The sequence below is a fragment of the Quercus suber genome, unplaced genomic scaffold (assembly GCF_002906115.3).
Source record: "Quercus suber isolate HL8 unplaced genomic scaffold, Cork oak 2.0 scaffold_203, whole genome shotgun sequence".
Classification (NCBI taxonomy): domain Eukaryota; kingdom Viridiplantae; phylum Streptophyta; class Magnoliopsida; order Fagales; family Fagaceae; genus Quercus; species Quercus suber.
In genome coordinates this window covers 376,382-401,033 of record NW_027069661.1, presented here as the reverse complement: position 1 = coordinate 401,033, position 24,652 = coordinate 376,382, and the positions used below count along the sequence as shown (strand labels likewise).

Below are 24,652 nucleotides of genomic sequence, written 5' to 3'. Positions count from 1 at the left end.
GATTTATATTTCTTTCTTTTCGATACTTCATTTAAGTTACTTTTTATTTGGTCATTATTATACATGGTTGGTTAGATATTCTTAGGTAATTAAGCAAGTTTAATCTTTCAATCTCTTTTTCCTTTATGTGAAAAATTGCATAGCTTTAATATATATATATATATATATATATTTTTGGTAATAGGATTTGAACCAATGTATTTGAGGCAGCAAACAAACCAACTAGATTTGCTAAAGATGAAAACAATGACACATATTGCTAGAGGATGTCTTCCCAATAATTTGAAACCATGTTCTTGAATTAACATTTTTTTTGTATTTTATTTTCTTATTCTTTGTAAGGCATTGATTTTATTGCATTTTTTTTTTATAAAGTTGATGATAGCTATTTTTTTTTTTTTTGAAAAAAAAAAAAAATTCTAGGGAAGTCGTTCGAATCTAAATCTGTAGCCGAGACTTTACCAGTTGAGCTAACTGAAATCCATTGATAAATTGAGCCTTAAAACTCAATATATACATACATACAAACACACACACATACATTTTATCTATTCTATTATCTAATTTTAAGTAAATTAATAAAAAAACTATTTACATATGAATTTTAATTAAGCCGTACATCGCATTGGCATAATACTAGTTTAAAAAAAAACTATATAGTGATAAATAATGACTTCTTGATTTTATTTTCTGGGGATTGTGATTTGTGCATATCATTGGCTGGATTAAAAACAACAACAAAAAAAGGGTTGATTTCAATAGAAGTTCCGTATTAGATAAGGAAGCTCACATTATTTTGTTTTTAGATGAAAGGAAGCCAACATTTTGATAATCAGAACTTTCCTAATGATGAAGAAAGTTTTCAACCAAAAAAAGATTCATTTAATTTTAACGGACTATTAATATGAATAGGGAAGAAGAATAAAATTGAAATGGTCAATATTGACCAATCATTTATTTCTTTGCACAAATCTATGCCTTGAACTTCTACCACAGAAGCAGTTTGCAGAACTGAAACTGGCTGAAGTTGGCAAAAATTTACTGTGTTTCATCCTTACAAAGTGGCTGTTCTTCTCTGTACTTAACCGAATATTTAACAAAGCTTGTTAGTGCGTTGATCATTTCTTTATCCTTTTGTTTTAGTTTTACATCTAGTTCATATAAAAACTGACCCACTAGAGCAAGTAGTATAATTGGTATTTCTTGGTGTTTTTAACTGAGACGTTTAGGATTCAAATCCTACATTTTCCAACTATCCAATTAAAAGAAAGAAGAAGACCCGGTATGCTGTATGATTATAAACTCTAATATGGCTGCAGTGGTTCTAGGTTGAAGCTTGGTAATGAAATTCATTATGTTTTAAATACCAAAGGGTCTACAAATTAAAACTTAAGCCTGCACATAATTCCTCTGCTGAGTAGCAAGACTTCTATAGCAAAATTAGAACAGTCGATTTCCCTACAACTAAAACTAAAGGAAAAGCTGCTAAGATTGAGGGGAAAGAAATCGTAGGACTCGGTCTCTGCACTATGATATTGAAAGGGTCTTATAGCACTCATCACATGGTTCTCATCCTTCTTCTCCTTTTTTGTTTTTTAAAAAATTAAGTAAAATAAGTGTAAAACTATCACCTTTGATAAAAGTGTGAAGTATTGAAGATAAAATGGCCAGCATTATTATGAAATTTGGAACTCATAAAAATCTTGATAGAAAGTGTCGTTGCCTATAAAATTTCGGTCTGTATACCTGAATTCTAATTCTCAAATGCAGAATTGAATATCAATTTTGGCAATGAACTACATGATATAACGTTGTATGAAATATGGTACCTTTTATAGCTTTATTTGATTGACTGGGAAATTTGGATTGCCATTGGTGATAGGATGGTGCATGTGACCCTACATGAAGCCACCGACCTTATCTAGTTTTTGGAGGATGAATAGCTAAAGATAACTGTTAAGAAGGAAGTGGAATTGTTAGAATTTATAGAGACACGCAAGTTAATTGGCATCATATGAAGCAATGAATAGTTCAGATGTAATCATGTAGCTTATAAATGCTAGCAACCTTATCTTCATAACTCCGCTAATTGATATTCATTCAACATTTTTCTTAAAGGGTTGCTTTGGATGGATTGCATTTGTTGTGAAGTATTTATTAAACAACACCTTTTTTTTTTTTTTTTTCCTTGACACCCACTTTCAACAATTTCCTTAGCTATTAGCTAACTCTATGCATGGTGCATATGTGCTTTTTTGTTGGGGTTCATGGTGTACTTTTTTGTTGACAAGACAAACATTATTAACACACAAAACTACAACCAAGAAAACTACAATCAAAGAGCAAGCTTCCTCCCTAATAACCGAACCAAAACAGGGAGGGCAGTTGCCTAAATCAAAGGAACCCAAAAAATTACGAGATAATGACCACTTAGCTAGAGTGTGAGCAGCCATCTTAGCATGTCTAGGCACCCAAGACACAGAAGCACTAGAAAGCGAAGATAACATAGATTCCATGGTGTACTAGTTTGTAACTTACTGTGCTTTGATATTTCCCTTGATTTGTCTGTGTCTTTTGACATTAGAGGGTACAATTCTGTCTACGTGCTCTTCCTTTTGAATGCTTGCAAAAATCTTGATTAAAGTATAAAATCCCCAAACCTCCTCCCAACACACAGATTTGAGGAGTGGGTCACAGGGTTAAATGTACTTTGTTGAAAGAAAGTGGCTGCAACTCCTTTCGCCAGGTTCTTAGCATCTGAATTGATAGAGCAAAACCAGGTTAAGGAATAAGTTATGGCCTTCTTACAGATGCCTATCTAAAAAAAAATTTCAATTTTACTCACATGATGCCTTGAATGGACTAACTTCTTAGGCTATGGAAATCCACACACTTTTTAACATAAACCAAGTGATATAGGTAGAATTAGTCCATTCTGATGCCAAAACATTTAAAGGCCCCCGAAAACTAATGGTAAGCAAGCACAGACATGATTAATTTAATCCTACCATCACACATTAATGCACCCTTGATTTTTGTCAAAATTAATTAATTTGATAAGGATTTGACCTCCATAATATCTGATTAGGATTGGCTGGGGGAAAAATTGGAAGAAATTAAGGGAATTAAATGCAAAATATGAAAATAATTTCGAATACTGTTAGTAGTAAATTAAATTAGGGTTTGATTAACAATGGCTCATTCTTAAGAATTGGTTTAAAACGGTAAAACTATCTGACCATAGGATCCATGATTCCATGGGTCCCCCCTGAAACCATATATCTCCTATCTCCAATGATAAAACATGCCCTTTTGCATATCAGTTGCTTGGCAATCCCCTTCCAGATTGGTGAAACTACTTTTGGTGGGATTTTCTTAAGCCAGTTCTCTCTCACTTTGTAATTACTTCTTAGCAACCTTATGCATAAACCGTACTTTGTAACCACCATGCAAGCTAACTTTGCAAGTGGAGCTTGGTTGAGTTTTTTAATTTTCCGAAAACCTAGTTGTCCCTTGTTTCTAGGTGCGCATAAAATGTTCCAAGATTTCTAAGCCAAAAATTCTTGGATCAATTCTCTTCGTTTGTAGAACTTGTTTCACTCCCTCATCAAGTCATTTCTAGTGTTATTAGAGCAGATACTCCTTGATTGCTATCATTAGCATACATCAGATGGGAAAAGGGGATAAAGGATCCCTTTCTCCTGAAAAAAGGGTAGGAGATTTGAATTTGAATATTTTTGAAAACGTTCAAATTAAAAGTTACAAAACTTTTAACAATTGTTAAGATTTGAAAAGATTACAATTGAAAAGATACAACGATAATTTTCTTTATGATTATGGAAATTAAAAAACATAGTCTTGTGTCAATATCTCATGCCATCTATGCACTATACCGGTGGATCTATCAATCAAATACAATTATTTGTCCTTCGAAGAAGGTAGGACGGAACTATGTACAAGAAGAGGGGGCTGTGGCCACCCCCAAATTTTTTTAAAATATTAAATAATAAGTATATATTTAAAATTTTAAAAAATAAGTCTATAAAAAATTATATTTGCTCATCTCAAGAATATTATATTTGCGACTTCGAATCCTAATTTCGTCCATAGAAGAAGGTGTGTACGCAGTAGGAAACTAGGAACTAGGTACAAACTACAATTGCACAAATCTGATGTCATGTGGTGATGTCGCTGATATAAAAGACTAGCAAGAGAAGGAGTCCTACGTTTTTAGCATAGAATTCGTGTAACATCAGAAACAGAACAAACTAAACCCAAAAGTAATTCCCCTTCCCATTGCAAATCAAGAATATATACGCATAAAAAACAACAACAATAATAACTTTAAACAATACGGAACATTTTATTTTCTTTATAATAAAAAAGAAAAAAAAGAAGAAGAGAACATTGATTTGGCACAACCAAAGTTTACCAAACCAAACAGAAACACAGAAATTTGAGTTGGTATTGGTACTAAAAGCTGTTCCCCCTCCAATTCCAAACTAAGAATAAGAATGAAAAAAAAAAACCCCCGCGTTAAATGTTCATCATCCATCCCTTTGCATCTGTTTCACAAACAAACTACAAACCTCTCTCACTCACTCACTCACTCTCTCGCATTCTCATGATTTCCCAATGAATCATTCGTTGTCAAACAACTCCCACAGCTAGATTCTCAAATCACATTCCCAACTATTTACCCTTTTAACTCACACCAAATGGGAAAAACTTTTCCCCAGCCTCAGTTAATTTAAGAAAACACATTCATTCTTTTGAAAAACTGAAACCAAATCAAAGTATCGTACATATATATATATATTTTCATCGTCGGATAAATCCAAAGGCTGTGATGGGGAGGAGAGAGTCCTCGTCCTCCCCACCGACGGACCAGATCGAGATTAAGGTCCATACATCACGCCGTGGCGACAACTCTGTCCACCCTGATAGCGTGGGTCCCACTCCTTCTACTACGGCGTCGTCTCAGCCTCAGCCTCAGCCTCAGCCGCATCGGCATCGGCATCGACAGGGGCATGGGCAGAGGCAGAGACAGAATCGGGGGACGGCAGCGGCGGCGGCGGCGAGTAGGGCGGAGTTCAGGCCGTTCAGGCGGTGGGCGCCGTGGCTGGTGCCGACATTTGTGGTGATAAACTTTGTGGTGTTCGTGATCACAATGTATTTGAACAATTGCCCGGAGAATTCACCTCCTTGCGTTGCTACCTTCTTCGGCAGATTCGCTTTCCAGACCTTCAAAGACAATCCTCTTCTTGGTCCCTCTTCTACCACGTAAACTTCCTCTCTCTCTCTCTCTCTCTCTCTCTCTCAATATTACATTTTGGTTGCTTTGAGTTGTAATGTAATAATGCTGGTTAATGGTTTGGTATGGATTTTATTTTTATTTTAAATTTATTTGAGTTTTTTTAATGGTTAATGTATGTAATGTAACTACTGAACTTGGGATTTGTGCTTAGACAGTAAAAAGCTAGCTGGGTATTTAGTCAGTTTGCTCAATTGTTAAGAGATCAAGAGAGACCTGTGTTTGAATCTCGCCTGCTATGTCAAGGAAGGGAACGGTGTTTTAAATGGTAAAGTCTCTTGTAAATGGTTTAAGTGGTGTTAGTTTGCTTAATTGATTAAGTACATGAGATGGGATCTCGCCTGTACCAAGGAATAAGGGAGTTTAAGTGGGTGTTACTTTGCTCAATTGGTAACATCTCTTGCGAGCGATCAAGAAACCTGGGATGGATTCTTGATTTACTTAAGGGTAAGGAGAAGGCAAAATGGCCCCCCAGTTGACAAAAATAGATTTACCTGCTTTGAACCCTGGTTGGCTGATATTGTGTTGATGTAATTCAAGTAATCTAGACTGGAAGTAGCTAATTCTCTACTTTGTGGTTAATATGATTCAATCATTTTTTTTAAAATCACACTGTTAACTTGTGTTAGCGGATGCACACATGCGCCCTTTAAGTGATAATTGCTAATGGTGTAGTTATCTTTGATTTGACTTGGTATTGATCTATTGGTTGTGGATAAATCTGCATAGGTCACAATTATAGGGGTGGCAGGAGGGTGTTAGTGTTTTATATCGATCATGCGCTGATTTGTTTGTACTTTTTCAGGTTAATGAAGATGGGTGCTCTTGAGGTGGATAAAGTGGTCCATAAGCACCAGGCATGGCGCTTGTTCACTTGTATATGGCTACATGCTGGAGTTTTCCATATACTTGCCAATATGTTGAGTCTCATATTCATTGGAATTCGACTTGAGCAAGAATTTGGGTTTGGTATACATCCCTTCTCATCTTTAAATTTGTTCTCATGTGTATGTCAATTGTATATCATCAATTATATTAGCATGAATCTGTATCTGTTAAAGATGTTCACTACTATATCCCTGATTAATTTGTTTCTTCTAGTCTCTTTGGTACACGGAATTGGAATTGAACGCTCTCTCAAATTATAACATCAACCTCAAATCTGATAGATCTGGAATTGTAATTGTATATCAATTTGTTCTTAAAAACAAAGTTGCAGAATTTCAGGGGCAGGTTATAGAAAAATGTTCCATACATGGGGAAATGGAAGGGATGATATTTGACAATAATCAAAATTATGCTTTATTAATAAATGTGACTTGAGTTATTATCAAACCAATATAAACCCTTATGATTATATCAAACCAGTTGCAATTTTATACATTGATGGCTTGAGACAAATTACAATCAGATTCAGATTTGTTTTGCATTGTATTCACTTAATTTTAATCCTAGATAGGTGGACAATTGATCCTAGTGTTGATTATAACTTGTATAAAACTATGACCATGGATGTTTGATAGATTTCAAGGAATATAAGGGTTGCAGACAACAATGAGAGAGATAGTAAGAATTATGCTAAACTTAGGCAGGATTCAGGAAGTTAGTCTATGGTGGAGTGTGTTATCAGGCTTTATAAACTTTTTGTTGGACTAATTCCATTTAGTTGAAATTTTTTTAAAACAAGCACACATATGTAGATCTTGCAAATGTACTTCCTGAAAAATGGAAATATTCCAAGACAAATTTTTTCCCCTTGTAAGAAACATCATGCTGGGAAGAGAATAATAGAAAATATGAAATATGATATCTCAATTCTTTTGTGTAACTGCTTTAGTCATTCAATGAAGAATTCTTTCGCCTTCGTAGTTTGAAATTCTAATATCTTTCTATCTTTTGTCATATAGTTAGAATTGGGTTACTTTATGTCATATCTGGTTTCGGAGGGAGTTTGATGTCGGCTCTTTTTATTCAATCACGGATCTCTGTTGGTGCCTCTGGTGCACTTTTTGGTTTACTAGGAGGCATGCTTTCGGAGCTAATTACAAATTGGACAATATACGCAAATAAGGTAAATAGAGTTCTCTGATTTTGGCAAAGCCTCCTAATGAATATTGACTTCTTTTGAATTAGCCGTTTGTGGCACAATCATCTCACACCTTCAAATTTTTATGTGCAGTTAGCTGCATTGTTGACTCTTATTGTCATCATCATAATAAATTTAGCAGTTGGAATCCTACCACATGTTGATAATTTTGCTCATATTGGAGGATTTCTTTCTGGCTTTCTTCTTGGATTTGTGTTTTTGATTCGCCCTCAGTTTGGATGGGTTAGCCAAAAGAATTCTCCTCCTGGATCTATTGCAACAACTGTTAAATCTAAACACAAGACATATCAGTATATACTGTGGGTTCTCTCTGTGATAATATTGGTTGTTGGGTATGTTCCTAGAATCCTTTCTTTATTTGTCGATTTTATGTATCTGATTGTATTCCCTGCACATTGCTTGTTTTCTTGGCATAGTTTATGGGCAGGTTGGGAGTGTTTTTGGATTACGTCTTTCTTTGTGTTTGGAGTTGGTAGAAGGGGTGTATTACTTGTTTTCTGATGTATATGCATTACTTTAACCCTTGCACACTACTTGTTTTCCTTGCGTGGTCTTGGGATAGGATTTTTGTGTTGTGTTATTTGTGGTTGGAGATGGTAAAAGGGTGCATTACTTATTTTCTGTATGTGTGTAATATAAGATGTGTAAGAGGTAAATAGGCTGCCCTGTGGAAAGTTAAAATTCTCCATTGGTTGAGATTCTAACTTTGTTATATAGAAATCTTTTCAATCGTCGGCAGATAGCCTACCTAACTGCTTTAAGCTAATTGTTAGATTCATGAATCATGTTGCCTAATTGGATTGGTTGGAAATTAAAACACACTATATGTATTTTGCCATTATGGTGATATTATGAAGTTTATCTCATAAGTGAATACATATCCTTTGTACTACATTGTGTACCATTTTATGTTTTACTAATCACAACTTGCCAGGTATTAATTTTACTTTCCTTATAAAATAACTGAAGTTTAAAATGGAAAAAAAAAATATATATATATATATATATATCAATATATAACAAGTTGTGACTGGTAAAATATAAAATAGTACACAAAAAGTGGTATAGAGGATTTGTATTTCTTATAAGTGCCTGGTATTATTAGGCCATGGAATTTACTTATTATTATTATTTAAAGAAAGATCATGGAGTTCTCTAAATTGAAATTTTGTAATTCTTGACAGATATACTGCTGGTCTGATTACACTCCTACGAGGGACTAACCTGAATGATTACTGCTCCTGGTGCCAATATATGAGCTGTGTCCCTACCTCAAAGTGGAAATGCAAAGCAGATAAAATGTACTGTGAGGTAAGAGATGCTGCTACTATTCTTTTTCTTGGGAGAAGGGGGAGGTATGCATTTGTTATTGATATTGATATTTATATAATGTTATTGCAGTCAACCCAAATTGGAAACCAACTGAACTTGACATGCATAGGCAACGGAAGAAGTGGCGTTTATTTGTTGTCAGATAATAATGCTTCCCAGGTTGAGCGGCTATGTACCCGGCTCTGTAATTGATGTACAAGATGATTGAAGGTTGCTTGAGTCCATTCTTTTAACAGCTCCGCGGATATGATTCCTTGAATATGTAGATAACAAAATATTGATCAGAAAATGTTTACTATTATCATTTATTCGTTATTTTAATGCTCCTTCGTTTGTGAAATATTAGCAGTTCATCAACCAAAAAAAAAAAAAAAAAAAGTGAAATATCTGCTTCTATTTTTTGCAGCTCAAATGGAGTTGTTTGGATACAGATCCAAGTGTATTGATAACAAGCAAGATAAAATAGAATGTATTTTATATTTTTTGCTAGTCTTCTTTCACATATTCCAATCCTAAATCCACCTTAATGTATCTTTATATCACAACTTTTGTGGCAGTGGACAAAATTTAGCTCCAAAAATATTTAGAGACTTGGGTATGTTTGATTTGAGGAGTGAAAAAATGGGGAGGATAGAAAATGGGAAGGGATAGAAAAATGAGAGGATAGAAGAGATTTAATTTTCTCCTATTTGTGTTTGTTTGGGAGGATGGAAAAGTGGAAAGATGAAAAATTTATATATTTGGTTGAGAAGAAAAGTAAGAGAATGAAAAATAAAGTTGGTATAAATTTATAATTATATCTACATTAAATAATAATAAAAAAAGTGTTTATGTACACTTCCTTTAAAAAAGAAAAAAAGAAAAAAAAAGAGCTCTAGTGAGAAGCACAAGAAAAGCCAAAAAAACAAACAAACAAACAAAGGAGAAAAAAAAAAAGAATAAAGGAAAAAAAAAAGCAAAAAAAAAAAAAAAAGGGAAACTTGTGGTAACATGGAGAGACAGTCACAAAAACAAAAAAAATCAAAAGAAAAAAGAAAAAGAAAAAGCAACTGACAAAGAAATGAAATAACCCATGTGACATTTTTCGTCACATGGGTTATTCAATTTTCTTTCCATTTTGGGTAGAAAACATTTTGGTGAGTTTAAGAGAATTCTTTTCCTCCTAACCAGACATCCACTAAAAATACTCTCTCCTCAATTTTCTATCATCTTCTTCCCTAAAATCCCTCCAAACGAACATACTCTTAGGCTTCAACCCATAGTAAGAAGAAGACGTGTTTCTCTTGTGTACAATGCACATGGCTCACTTAATCATACTTAAGTAATTCTATACAATAATTTTAAGTAAGTCACGTGTTATTATGAATTGAAGCCTAAGTTTCCAACCATTTTTGGACCAAACTTTGTTCTATGTTTAAATTCTTAAAAAATCATGCAACATGGAATGTGAGGGGTTTGTAACAATCATATAATATCCTTGACTTAAACCCCGGCTTTTATCCTCCACTCTCATAAGCACTTAAAATTGTGGAATTACCATTGTACTAAAAGGGCGTGATGATATCCTTCAAATAATCTATATCTTTACCATGATGATTCAAAAACAAGAGATTGTGAATATAGTATAACTTACAAGACTAGACTAGAGAGCAAATGGATCAAAATCCATATAATTGACTTTAAGATCCTAATTTAGATTTATTAGAACTCCCTTTTGTCCATTTTAAGTTATTTACTAGGGCTGCACAAAGACTCTTTTCCTTTTGGTGCACAATAAGCGCCATTTGCTATCGTGCGCTCAAGCTTTTCTCCGCCAATCTCGCAAGCTTTGCTCTGAGAGGTGCTTGTCTCTGCCCGTCCGTGGGTCATCTACCTCCCTTTGTCGGCCATGTGCCACTCATTTCATGTGGGTCACCCTTTTCATTTGTAGGTCATCTAGCCCTTTGTGGGTCTACATTTCTTTGCCTATCTTAGCCTTTATGAGCACCATCAGTGGCTTCTTTGGTGGCTAGGGGCGAGTTTTCGCTTCAGCCGTCAAAATCCTATCCTTTTGAATACACGTATGGATTTTGTTTCTTATCTCGGTCGTTCCTATTTGAAGCAATGTGGGCAAAAGAAGAAGCAAGCATAGGAATGGTAGAGAATGCATGGCAAAAACATGTTGAGGGCTTAAATGACTTCAAGTAAGGAAACTAAGGCAAACCGAACATGAATTGAGGAGATGGAATAGAATGTGTTTTAGCTAGACGCAATCCAGGATCAAAGAATTAGAAAGGAAAAGTAAAGAAATTTACAGCTTGCAAAAGCTCACAAAAGCTAATCTTGAAAGAGAAGCAATGATAATTAAGAGGAGGAAAAACTTCATCACTGAGATCAAACTATTGGTTAGAGAATAAGAAGGATATAGGAGATTATTTCATAGATCAATTTGATGACTATTCCAATCAGATCAGCCTCAATTTCCTTAAAACCTGGAGAATCTAATTGGCTCATATATCTGAAGTCAGAAAATGAGGAGCTATGTAAGGTGATGGGATGTCAAGCTTATCTTACAAACACTATTGATCAACTGTGAAAACCAAGTTATTACAGCATTGTTATGGGTTTTTTTAGCTATGTGTACTCTTGGTGCGATGATCATTCCATAAGTATAAGTATTTATGAGTGTTGGGGGGCCAAGAATCGAGGTTTAAGTTTTTAAGAGTGGGATTCACACATATATAAACTTAGATTATGTTAGAGTAGAATTTTTATATTGTATGTATCAAATAAGAATTTTAATTTAATATAAAAAAAGGTTTAAAAAAATTAATATTATTATTTTATTTTATTTTATGTTAGGGATGAATGGCTACTACAGAAAATGATCACAACTTTTATCACTCCCACCCTTAAGAAGCAAGGTACCTGCAACTTTAGTCACTTCCCATTTATAAGATTATATAAAGTGTTATAAGATCATTGCAAGAATAAAGGTGCAAAGATTGATACCTGTACTTGGGAAATTGATAGATCCGACCCATCTTACTTTTGTGCCAAACTAGTGGATCACAGAAAATGTGGTATTTGCACAAGAAATGGTTCATACCATCAAAAATCACAAAGAAGAAGAGAGGTTACTAGGGAATCAAACTTGACTTTCAAAAAGCCTATGATAGTATGGAGTGAGATTTTATCCTAATAGTCCTAAGAGCTTTTGTCTTCTGTGAGAAATTTGTTAAAATGATGCATCTCAATTGTCTAATTTTCTCTGTTATTAAGTGGTAGTAATAGTATCTACACCAGCTTCTCTCCTTCTAATTAAGGTGTGAGGTATAACCCATTGGCAAGTGAAGTTTTAGCGACGCATTTTAACAGGTAGATTAGCTTAGGGGTGATAAAAGGTGTTAAAGTCGCCTACAATGCTCCAAAGATGTTCTATGCAAACAACGTTATCCTTTTTTGTGGACCTTGAATGTCAGAGGTAAGCAACTCACAGAATGCCTTGATACTCACTGTGCTTGGTCTAGTGAAAATATAAGTTTGGACAAAGCACGGGCTTTTTGCATCAAGAGGAGCACGCAACCAATTTCTTAAGGAAATTATCCTCTTGTGTTGGATGCTTGATTGCTTGGTCCCTCAAGAATTCCTTTTATGGCCTTTATGATATTTTATCTGACTCTCATAAAATTTTTATTGTAATTTTAAGGGGAGTTTTGTTTGACTTTCTTTAAAAATTCTTTTTTTCAAGCAAGACAAATATATATATATATATATATATATATATAAGTGAAATGAATCACGACTTAAAATACCTAAATTTGGAGTCTCTTAAGTTAAAACTGACAGATCATTGTTCATTGTCCTAATTTCCTGTGCCAGGTTAGACATCTAATTCGAAAGACAACCTAGATGACAAAATAGAATTGTAGAATACTATCTTCAAATCATGCACAATGCTGCACCAGCACACTATGTAATTTCTCGCCAAGTTTGTGCAAAAAAAGGGACTTGCATGGAAAAATACAAAGCACATGATGAGAAGTTGAAAACATTTCCTAGCAAGGCCTAAATTAAGCCCCTCAACAAATAAGGCAAGTGTCTCACAAGAACCAAAAACTCTTTTTTTTTTTTTTCAATGATGAGGAAACCCTCAAGGTATGGGCCAGTGGGACACCCCTAAGAGTAAAACCCTGAATGCCTACACATTATGAAATAATGTTACAAGCTTCTATGGGTACCCAACTGGCACTAGAATGGCAAATAAAACTCCAAACCTACTGCTCACCGAGTCACCTCTCACAAATGTATAGAAGCTTCCAGCATCTTACCCTTTACATCTTGAAGGGCATCACTGAATAATGACAGAGCACTGTCCCTCCATAAAACTAATAATCATGGATGTTTTAAAATGCTAAAAGAGATGGGTTTCATTTTCTATTAATAATCATAGATATTTTAAGAGCATTTTCATATAAATGCATCTTAGCATCCTCACCAAGCAAACAATATAAATTGATATCTAAAAGCATGCAGGGCAACTTGCATAAGGGTGGTGCAACTCACGAAATTCAATCTTCCTTTCAATTAAAAATAAAATTCACTAAATTGCAGCATTTTCCAAAACATTCAGTTATCAAATTATACAAATTACTGTCATTCCAGTGCTCGAACTATGATAACATAAGCATAGTTCGAGCACTGGATAACATAAGCATGCCTGGCACATATTCATAGACTCCCCAACTTGCTTACACATACAACAACAATCCACTATGATAACATAAGCATGCCTGGCACAAGAACCAGGTTATGGATGAATTCCTTTTATACCCAAAAAAAAAAAAATGGAGATAATAAGCGAAAAAATATTCTCAAAAATTGACAACCGCTAATTTTACTCCCCACAAACTTGTTTCGAATCTAATTGTAGCTATAAACAAGTTGATGTCCACTACAATGCACTTGTTTTAGCCAAAGCATCAAACTATGCAAAACCTGCTAAATCATCAAAATCTATGCGGTATTCAACACCCCTAGGCCTTGGCTTAGTAGTAGCTTTTTCATCAAGTAGAGGAAAAAGCATTGAAATGATTTTTCAACTTTAAAAAATTTAAAATTTAAAATTTAAAATTTGAAAAAAAAAAAAAAACGTAATAAAATGAGATTTAACAGCTGATAGTGTAGTTTTAAAATAATATAAAAAATCCCCCCCCAAAAAAAAGATAAAAACAAAAAAGAAAGAAATCATAAAATATAGGTTTTTTTTTTTTTTTTTTCCTTCATCCAGACAATCTTTTTCTCTCTTCTTCCCTTAATTCATTGCAAACTTTGATAACACATGGATTCTAACGGAATAATGCGAAAATATATGTTGAGATCATAAGCCCTTCATCGACTAACAGAAGACAATTGGTGGACGACCTGAATTCTACTCTTTTTTTTTTTTCTTTTTAAAACGAATAGAGATATTTCATTGACTAAGCAACCCAACAAAAGAGGACTAAGGAAACAAAAGGATGGCTAAAGTAGCCTCTCTTCTCACCACAACACAAAAGAGGAGGGACTTGGTGAGGAAGCCAGCCTAAATTTTGAAGGGCCCATTTTCCCAGCAGATGGGAAACTCTATCATACAATCTTGGGGCTTAAGAAAAATAAACAAGACACCAAGTCCTTTGCTAACAACAAACATTCATTAATAACATCTGTAATAATCAAACAATGTGAATTAGAGTTTTGCAAAGGAGCTTCAAAACAACTAAGACAGTCACCTTCAATCAACACCTTTGTAGTTACTATGGACTTAGCAACCTATAGTGTGCCTTTAAAGCCATTAGCCTCTGTTAGCACTGGGGTAGTGGATTCAATTCTTGACATTGCTGCAGTTGTAACCTCCACAACATTATGTAGGCTATTAAGAGCATTAGCATCAATATGTGTAAAATTTCATGTCTATTTTAGTGTAAGAACTTACTTTTTTCTGTTTTAGATTATCACTTTTAAAAAACACTCGCGTCAGACTATCTATTATACACTCATTTTTATTTAAATAATCATTTCTATTCATTTTTTATTTTTTGTCCTTATCTCTTTATCTTCTTCTTCTTCTTCTTCTTCTTTTTAATCTCTCAAACTCAGATTCTCAATCAAACATTTCTCTCTGTCTCTCGCCCTCTCTCTATCTTACGAACAGATTTCCTTCCTTATCACAAGCACCGATCTCCTCCACAAGCACTGATCCACCGATCCAGTCAAACCAACTTCTTCTTCTTCACTAATCCAGTCGAAACAACTTCTTCTTTTTTGTTGCCGCTGCTACTAATGCTTCTTCTTTTGTGCAACATGGATTTGATGTTTTTTTTTTTTTTTTTGGTATATGGGTTTGAAGATTCATATATATAATGGGTATAGTGATTCATATATGTTTGATGAGTTTGGGATCTAAAATTCTATATATGGGTTTAATGAGTTTAGATCTAAATTTAGGATGATTTTGATGAATTTGTAGAGATGCTGGGATTCATGAGAAGATAGTAAGAGAATAGAGTTAAGAGGACGAGAGAGAATACGATGAGAGAGGGGAGACAAAATATAATAAAAAAAATTAAAATGCAAGCTACAGTAACCATGTATATTTACACAATTGCTATATCTAACTTGCATTCTTACCCAATACACGGTTACTATAGGCTATAGCTAGCTTGCATTTTTACACGGCAATACACAGTCTGATGCGGGTGAGTTTTGAGCAATATTGTGTAAATTTCACCACTTTTTCTATTATGCACCCACTTATCTGAGTGCTCTAAGCGCTGAAAAAAAAAAAAAAAAAAAAAAAAAAAAAAAAAAAAAAAAAACAACAATTATTCACCCAGTGTGTAGTGACTACCACTCTGTTTAGAGTAGAAGACAACCCGAGTTCCCCAATTGCCTGGAGTGCCATCATGATTTCTGAAAGTTGTTGAATTTTGCAGTAAAACGATTCAAAGATCTGTAGACACGGCATTTCTGGGGCCTTTACGATAATCATGCTAGAATGCATTTAAGCAATTAGATTATTTTGGTAGATGGACTGCAATTAGTAGCTAGTTTATGAGTACGTGAAGATGCCTAAAGAAGGAACTACAACCCAGGTTTGCAATACCATCCTCTGTAGTTGCATGCATCTTCCAAATGAAGTCATTTTCCGTCCTCTGACAGAACAAAAATTTGAAGCAGGGACAAGAACACGGGAATAAAAAGGAAGAAAACAGCTAACATCAAAGACCAAACATTTGAGGGGGAACAAGATTAAGAACTCCAAAACAAAATATTTTCGGCCTCACTAGGACCAGAGAACACAATAGTAATATGTCAGATTAATCATGAGACGCCAAACTAAAAATGCCAGGTTAATTATTTGGAAATGATCGAGCAGACAACTCTTTAACAGTTTGGAGTCTTTTAAAAAGTTCATTTTGGAACTGCCAAAGCCACTTCAGAATAATTATTGCTTTGCAGAAATTCATGCATTAGATAAACTATAAACAACTGAAATGTGAACTACCAGTCTTCCCAGTTCTTGAGACTGATCTAGTAGCGATGCAGGGGTGGAAGGGGATGGTATTCAGGTAAAAGGGTGGTGGGAGGATGGGGATGGTATTCACGAAGAGGGTCTGTGGGCGTACGGAACTCATGCAGTGGTTGAGGGCCTGTCAGAGGTCGATAGTCAATATGTGGTTCTGCAAAACGGTACTCAGGTAGTGCACCTGTAGAATACAACGGATCACGGTATAAAGGCCGCTCCCTGTACAAAAGGTAGGGATCCCGATTTAAAACATAGGGATCGCGATATTCAATCCCATCTCGGTGCCTCAGTTCCAGATCTGAAAGCCGTCGATCATGATGCTCACTGAGTGGTTCCTGTCTGTAAGTACCCAACTCTGAGGCCCTCTCATAAACATATGATGACAAAGGATGTGCGGGTCCCAAAGGTTGAGGTAAAGGTGGGGGTAGAGTCGCATGCACTAGGGAAGATGGAAATGCATCCCTTTCATAAACAGGCCTCTCACCATACAGGCGGCCTCCACCATAAGCATAGTGCCTCTCTTGCTCCCGATTGTGCCTCCTCTCTCGCTCCCGACTATGTTGCCTAGTTCTTTTTCGGTCTCCAGAAGTGTGAGTTTCTGCCTTGTGCCGCCTGGCTCTTTTTCGGTTTCCAAAAGTGCGAGTTTCCGCCCTGGGACTTCTGCCAATCCCTTTAGACTCCGTAACTTTATGAGCAGATCGGAAAAGATTGCACAGGTTCTTCACCTATAACCAGTATATGATACAATCACTATCAACTAACATAAAATGCAGAGAATGAAACCCAATCCATACTAGTATGATGCCACATAATTTTCTGTTCACATATCTTCCACAATTTGAAAACAAAATCAAACCTGTTCAGAGGTCAATTGACCATCGAATTTGTTCTTAGCGTAATAATTATCCTTGATGACCTTTTTAAACTTTTCCTCTGCCAGCGGCAAGCAATCCTCCATAACAGTGAAGCGCACCTACCAGAAACAAATCCCAAATTTTCACACATTATTATTTACTTAAAACTTTCCACTATTATTCAAAACTAGGTATACTCATACCTAATGAGAATCTTAATATCACTGCAATAAAAAAATATAAATAAAATAAAAGTCATAATTTCACTCCAATTTATATGAATGGATAATCAACATGCTATCCCATAAAACAAGACGATATGATGGAATACCTCCAATCATACAATATCATGACCACTATGGAAGGTATTGCAATACTATCCTAGGAGAAGTTCAATTAAATTGCAAGGCAAGAAAAAAAAATCCCTCTCATTCAAACCCTCCAAGAAAAGCAATAGGCAATATTTTTGTTTTTCTGTTTTTTTTTATAAGTGAAAAACAAATAAGCAATTCACACTGTTTGTTTCGATGGAAAACCTTGTGTAAAAATAGTTTTTCATCTTTTCCAGTTTGGTAGCATCAGATAAATGAGTTAAAGGAAAACTATCTTTGGTCAATAGCAAAAGTATGGCTTATTTTTTTAGATTGTTTTCCATTAAATATTTTTGAAAAAAACAACTCTATCTCACAGCAAGCTAAATAAGGAAAGTTAGGAGACTATTTTTACTCATTAAAGGTTGCTACTAAACATAGGAAAATTATATAGATTTATAGAAAATACTTTTTGAAAAATGAAACAAACAGAGCCTCTGAGGAAAACACATACAAAACATTAAGAAAAAGAACACCTTCACTAAGGCCACTTCATAAATCCAACTTAGTTCAAAAGGTAAGTGTTTCTGCTATGACTTATTTCAATTCAGTTCAACCAAACCTTATTCCCAATTGTTTAAGGTCGCTCCCTAAACCCCATACTAAGTAGCACCGGACTAAGTTTGCATCAGCCATATATGGATTTATGGCATGATACCCTAAAAATCAAGGTATGTTATATATATTTTGAGAAGTTGTATGTTACAATATATTAATATATCACCCTAAATATGTAGACCACTACCGTAGTTTTTTTTTATAGCATCAACTATCATAGTTTTAGGGTTACCATACTAAACTTAATATATTATTACATCGCCCCCAAGTTTCCTCCAAATGCACGGGAGGTTTTCAAGCATGATGCATATTCATCAAGTCCAACCAATGTTGAAACTTGACCTCATTGACTACCACAAGACAAGTAATTAGAACCCCTTCTTTTCAGTGTTTTTTTTTTCCCTGTTATTTTTTTCCCCTTCAATGACCATCCCAGCCCAATGATTACTATAAAACCAACTATGGTACCATAGAAAAAAAATTAATAATAATAATAATAATAATAATAATAAAAGGTTAGGTTTAGGTCCAGTGCACTAGACCCATTGAAATGGTGACACGTGTCCAAAAGTGGACATGTGTCATTATCTCAATGGGTCTAGTGCGCACTAGACCCAAACATTACCCCCAAAATCAAAACTATGCTCTATGGTACTAAATGTTGGGCTATTAAGAATCAACATATTCATGAATATAACTAAAAATGAGAATATTAAGATGAATAAGTAGAAATACATGGAAATATAAGATTCAAAATTAAGAAATCCGTTTAAAAATAGGGGTGGGACCTATTGATGAAAAGATAAGGTTGAGTGGCTTGAGATGGTTTGGTCATGTTCAGAGAAGAGCAATTAATGCACCAGTAAGAAAACATGAGTTGATGTAAGTTAAGGGAATGAGAAAAAAAAAGGGTAGAAGAAGACAAAATAACATTAATAAAAGTAGTTAAAAACGACATGTCAATTAAGTAATAGAAACCATGACTTCGGATAAAATAGAATGGAAGAAAAGAATACATGAGGCTGACCCTAACTAATTTGTTGAGCATCTATAGCCACAGCCAACCCAAAACAATTTGGGATTAAGGTTTATTGTTGTTGTTGTAACAATGTCAATCAACTTAGATAGTAAAGTCTATTGATCAAATCAAATCTTGACCATCTTAATGCTCCATTTGTTTTGACAAAAAATGTTTTCCTCATTTTCCAATATTTAGTGCAATAAAAAATCTTGGTTAATAAAAAGCATTCTCTAAAGTCAACGAAAACAAGCGAAAAATGTTTTTTGGATTTATTCCCTCAATTTCTTTGTGTTGCCATTGTTGCCACCACCACCCAACACTTTCACCACTACTATTTGCACCTACCAACACCACAAGCCCCTCTACAACACCACCCCACTTAAATAAAATATTAATGATATTCCGTGCAAGCCAAACTTTATAAATGTTTTCAAAAGCATTTTTAGGGTTACAATCAAACACAGAAAAACAAGGAAAGCGTAAATAAAGAATGAGTGGCTCAAGGGATAAAAGAGAGGTATGTAGCCCCCAAAGTGGCCTTTCTTATATAACAAGAACTACTAAACCCTTCCAAGTGAACATACAAGAAGGAAAATTGTGGATTCCATTTACTTAGAAGCACTTTTCCTGTAAATTTAGAATGAGGAACCAAAAGCAATAGCCTTCATATTCATGAAATATCAATCTTTTATCAATTAGACAAATTTTATATTAAGAAATTTACTTTGTTTGATTGCTAACCTGAGCCGGGAATGCAGACTTGAAAGCCCTAGGCTCAATGTTATAACCCCCGGGTCCTGTGGCTTTGTAGACCCCATACATCAATCTCAAATCAAAATCATACAAGAACAACCTCATGCCTTCATAAATCTTTAGTACGATATCTTTCTTGTTTTCAGGCAACCCTAAGACCTTGTAGCGATAGCAATCCTTCTTTGTCTTTGAACTACACATGAATATCATTCCCATACTCTTCACCTTTTCCATTGTCTTTTTTTTTGACAATTTTTTCTTGCCAATATCCTTAGTGACCTCTTCATTAGAACCATTCAAAGCCATCTTCCCCTTCTTGGTCTTCTTGTCAGATGATTCCAACTCGTTTGCACCTTTAGTGGTCAATGCATTGGTAACCCTAGCCATCCTTTTCCTTTTGCGACTTGTGTTTAAAGATTTTGGTTGCTTAGAATCACCAACGGCCACTTTATTAGAACCGCTCAGAACCATATTCTTCCTTTCGCTAATTTTGTCCGAAGAGTCTTCTAGTTTCTTGTCATCCTTGGCCATCATTGCATTGATATTCCTCGAAGCCATTTTCTTCCTTCTGTTCCTTTTCTTAGGCTTTTTAATCTTTTCCTTAGAATCCCTTTCAATATCATCCTCATTCTTTACTCCCTTATCCATTTCTTCTTCATTCCTTACTTTTTCTTCATTATTTTCCTTTGTTACCATGTGTTCTTCCTTCTTTTCACCCTTCGCCTTAGTCAATTCCTTGTCATTCAATGTCACCACCTCATTCCTTGCCTCCTTATTCATTTCTTCTTTGTTTCTTACCTTTTCTCTTGTATTTTCATCATCATTTGTCTTTTCGACTATATGTTCTTCCTTATCTTCGTCTCCATGCCTAGTAACAATCATGGATTCTTCATCATTCATCTTAATTGGTTCACATCGAACCATCATGCCTTCGGTCCCAATCGCAATAACGGATTCTTCACCATTGATCTTAGCAAGCTCACATACAAGTACGTTAGTCTCAGCACTTTTGGTCTTATCGAGCTTTTCAGTTTTTGATTCGGGGGTTAGAACAATCTGACCATTAGTGTCATCCATGACCGCCCTGTATGATCACAAAGAAGGTATAATCATTGTTTTGGATATTGGACTGTTGAATGAACCGATTAAAGTGAGAGGATCAAGTTTTAGAGGTCCAATCAAGGGTACGACCAAAGGTTGGGCAATAGCGTTATAAATTTTTAAAAAAAAATTTATTCATAAGTAAAATTATAGTTATACAATTGAAGCAATAAGGACAAGAGAAGCTTTGGTCTAATGATTAGAGTTTTACTAAAATGATTATTAAGCTTAAGTCAAATTGTATCATATATAAATTTGATTATAAAGCAATTGAAGGGGTACACCGGACCAAAAGACATGCCAGCTATCAAACCAGTCCAACTCATTTGCCAATTCTCAAAACAATTTAAATAATCACGTAACACTTTAAAGTGCCAGAAATAAATTTTTTCCTCCACAATAGCCTAATTATTAAAGGCATTGAGTATTTTGAGTCCAACTAGCAACTTCAGAAGTGCCTAATGGGCCTCTAGTCGGAATCATGTTACTTGGAACAATGGTGGCCATATGGTTGACCAAATCAATTGTATCAATACTTCCCTAATTTTTGTCCTTTTTTTTTTTTTTTTATGGTTGCTCGGAGGGGGAGAGGGGGGCATGGGTGAGAAAGGGGAGATATAAGATAGGCTTATTTAGCTCATATAGAACTTCGACAATGATTACGGCATCCAAAGCCATTTTTAGTAGATTATTAAGGTTGATACATGAAACATGTCATTCAATTGCACAAAATTTCACTTTCTACCTATAATTTAACCAACTATAAGCGTGACACAAATTCTTTATTTGCCTCAATCTCTTGGCTTGCCGTCATTGTTTCCCTCAATAGCATAAAAGCTTCCAAGACATTAAGTTTATGTTAAACATTGTATCAAAGGGATCCACAGTCCCATAATAAAGCAACAACTAATTAAAAATAACACATCATCAAATTGAGGTGTCAAACTTCACAAATAGATTTGACTTCTCCCTTGTGGCCAAACAACCCCAAATCACTATCATATACCACTATCCTCCATAGCTTCATGGCATTCAATGCCAAATCACCACAAACCCCACTGTGTAACTCACGATCATGTCCTCCCCGATTGACGTCCTTCATGGCAAAACAAACCCTCAACAACAACCAAACACCAAACCAATCTGAAACTAGCCCCACAAGTCATCAAATCCCCAGTAACAGCCAACACACATTCAAGCCCACACCACCACCATCAAAATACAAAATTACCCACTCACCCAAACCACTCCAAAACCAGCTTACACCTTCAAATCAGCCTTGGCCACACCCAAACAATCACTCTTGCCAGCATAAAATGCTGGCAAGTCCATCCACCCCTAAAACGAAACAATCCAAAGTCAAAGCCCCACCAAAAGCCCAAGACACCACCTCCACTATCGTTTAAACCATTGTGAAGGTCAGCCATGCCAACACCACCAATTAAACCCACAATTGGCCTAAACTCACAACCTACAAAACCCAAGCTCCCAAACCAAGTTTAGGCTCAACATCACCACCACAATCGATGGCATTGAGATTTGGGGGGATGAACTTGGTGGGGATTTTTGTTTTATCATTGGTGGTGGAGGTTGGTGAAGCCAATTTGTGGCTAGATGTCCCCAATGGTAGAGGGATGGTGGAGGTTTGGGTTTGTTTGACCACAAGGAATGTGATATCTATTTAGGTTTGTGCTGTTTGACAACTTAGTTTGTGAGTTGGAGTTAAATGTCTTATTTTTAATTAGCTGACACTTAATTATAGGACCAACCAGTCATATTGCTTGTAGGTGATATGCTTTCTTGTCAAACATAATACTACAATAAGCATGAAGAAGACTAGAATTTCCGACAAGTCTTCTTTCTTATGAAATCAAACCTACGGTTTTAAGTTAAGAAAGAAGAATAAAATGGAAACCCATTTAGTACAACTCGATCTTCAACAAATTCTAAACAAAGCTACATAAAGGCTAAATTTCAAATCATCAAAAACATACCAAGGGTTTAAACTTACTCAACTCATCATCTTGCACTGATCATGCTCCTAAGCTTCTTGTGATTTACCACTCATAACCCATTTTAACAATATAACCAATATCTTTATATTTAGTCACATTGTGTTCGCTATATGATCTTGACCATCATCTTCTTTGTCATTCCTTCATGTTTTTAGGGATTGAAGTAAGGAGAAGAAAACACCACAAGATATAGGTATCAGGTATGTGAATGGAGGAAGGCATTGATTAAAAAAGTCATACCTTTTAAATACACCAGCCTCCTCCTCTCCCCCAAATCTTAATCTCCCTCATCGTCTTCCTTGATATTTTTGGGAATCGATGGAAGGGAGGGTAATAGAAAGATATGGGCTACAAAAGCAGCCCAGGATTTATTCAAACACCCATGAATGTATCCATCACTCCTCACTAATAATTCAATGAAACTTATTTCAATGTTCAGCCAACAAAACCAAATAAAATCAAATTACTCCATGATCACAATCCTTCTGCTAGGAGGACATAGATCAACAGACCATAATCCTCTTAACATTGTCAGCAAGTCTTGGAAGGCTACCATGCCCCAAGCTCTTAACAATGTCAATTTTGCAAACTCATACCAAGGCTACTATAGATAGAAAACTCTATCCCAAGAAATTTTGAAAAACGCAGCTGGTATAACCATCACTATACACCATAATGCGTTTATCTAAAATCAACAGAAACATGGGAAGTGAAAATCCAAACACTAATATATATATATAGAAGAAAATCAAGCACAAGCCTGAAAATTGCTTAAACAAAGCAAGAGCAACAATAATATGAGCTAATTTGAAAGCAAAACAAAAGAAATCTGAGGATTCACATCTTCTGTTTGGTCGCCGAGAAAGTCAACGAAAGTACATTTCGTTTGTTTTGACACTATTTTCCCAGCAACCAAACAGACCACAGTTTCATGACTTCATCAGCTAGCAAACTATGAATCAAGCGAAAAACAAAGAACAAAAAAAAATCAAAGAGGAACAAAATAGGCTGACCTGATTCCAAATCGATTAGATGAGAAACCCTAAGCCAGAATCACCAAAAGCCATTAAAATTATGCAATAATCTTGGGAGCGTTAATCAGTGAGATAAAGAGAACGAGGACTCACTTTACTGGTATGGATAAAAATCGAAAGGCGAACGAGCAGAGAGATTAGGGAAACGATTCAACAAGATTGAGGAATCAGGGTGGGAGTGTTCGATGATATATAGTGAAAGACCTTGACTTGTTAAGGCGATTGTAGCCTCCAAATGGTTCAAGCTGAATTTTTCAGTGTGAAATAGTTGTTATGGCGACTGTTAGGTTTTTTAAGGCGATTGGTATAGACCGTATAGAATTGGTAAAGCTGAGATACACGTCTTTACTCTTTAGACTCTACCAAAAGCAATGAGACAAATAATTTTGACTAATTACTGTTACCAGTAATAATCTAGATTTACCATTGGCATCAATTTTTTACTCATCAATAATAATCTATCATTTAAGAATTATTGTAAAAATGTTAGAAACCTTTCATTTCTCATAAGGAAATGAGTAATGCTATAATTACAACATTTTAACAACAAATCTCATATGGTAAGTTGTTACTGATTATAATTTAGGTCCACCACTAATATCACTTTTTTATCTATTAGTAATAATTCGCCATTTAACATCACTAT

The 24,652-nt window shown here is 35.1% G+C and overlaps 2 protein-coding genes across 3 annotated transcripts; one reads left to right on the top strand and one right to left on the bottom strand.

The window, feature by feature from the left end:
* Positions 1–4,394: 4,394 nt before the first annotated feature.
* Positions 4,395–9,242, top strand: LOC112016110 (RHOMBOID-like protein 1). The gene is made up of 6 exons (XM_024048620.2): positions 4,395–5,283; positions 6,120–6,283; positions 7,222–7,385; positions 7,494–7,753; positions 8,606–8,732; positions 8,823–9,242. The coding sequence occupies exons 1-6, from the start codon at positions 4,850–4,852 to the stop codon at positions 8,943–8,945; spliced, it is 1,272 nt and encodes a 423-aa protein (XP_023904388.1). The 5' UTR covers positions 4,395–4,849; the 3' UTR covers positions 8,946–9,242.
* A 6,868-nt stretch (positions 9,243–16,110) lies between these two features.
* On the bottom strand, positions 16,111–24,268 carry LOC112016080 (uncharacterized). 2 transcript variants are annotated; one of them, XM_024048580.2, is made up of 5 exons: positions 24,100–24,268; positions 23,986–24,014; positions 19,845–20,940; positions 17,156–17,272; positions 16,111–17,024 (listed from the first exon to the last, which is right to left on the bottom strand). In XM_024048580.2, the coding sequence occupies exons 3-5, from the start codon at positions 20,931–20,933 to the stop codon at positions 16,305–16,307; spliced, it is 1,926 nt and encodes a 641-aa protein (XP_023904348.1). In that variant the 5' UTR covers positions 20,934–20,940; positions 23,986–24,014; positions 24,100–24,268; the 3' UTR covers positions 16,111–16,304. The 2 variants fall into 2 exon arrangements, with proteins under 2 accessions (XP_023904348.1, XP_023904349.1); XM_024048581.2 differs by having other exon boundaries at positions 23,986–24,268.
* Positions 24,269–24,652: the final 384 nt, after the last annotated feature.

What these genes read in the sequence shown, in the direction of transcription:
- LOC112016110 (XM_024048620.2), top strand. Translation starts at nt 4,850, where the DNA reads ATGGGGAGGAGAGAGTCCTCGTCCTCCCCACCGACGGACCAGATCGAG. An exon ending in CTTGGTCCCTCTTCTACCAC is followed by an intron (nt 5,284 to 6,119) that starts GTAAACTTCCTC and finishes GTACTTTTTCAG; the next exon opens with GTTAATGAAGATGGGTGCTC. An exon ending in GGACAATATACGCAAATAAG is followed by an intron (nt 7,386 to 7,493) that starts GTAAATAGAGTT and finishes TTTTATGTGCAG; the next exon opens with TTAGCTGCATTGTTGACTCT.
- LOC112016080 (XM_024048581.2), bottom strand. Translation starts at nt 20,933, where the DNA reads ATGGATGACACTAATGGTCAGATTGTTCTAACCCCCGAATCAAAAACT. An exon ending in AGTCTGCATTCCCGGCTCAG is followed by an intron (nt 17,273 to 19,844) that starts GTTAGCAATCAA and finishes TGTTTCTGGTAG; the next exon opens with GTGCGCTTCACTGTTATGGA. An exon ending in GTCAATTGACCTCTGAACAG is followed by an intron (nt 17,025 to 17,155) that starts GTTTGATTTTGT and finishes TACTGGTTATAG; the next exon opens with GTGAAGAACCTGTGCAATCT.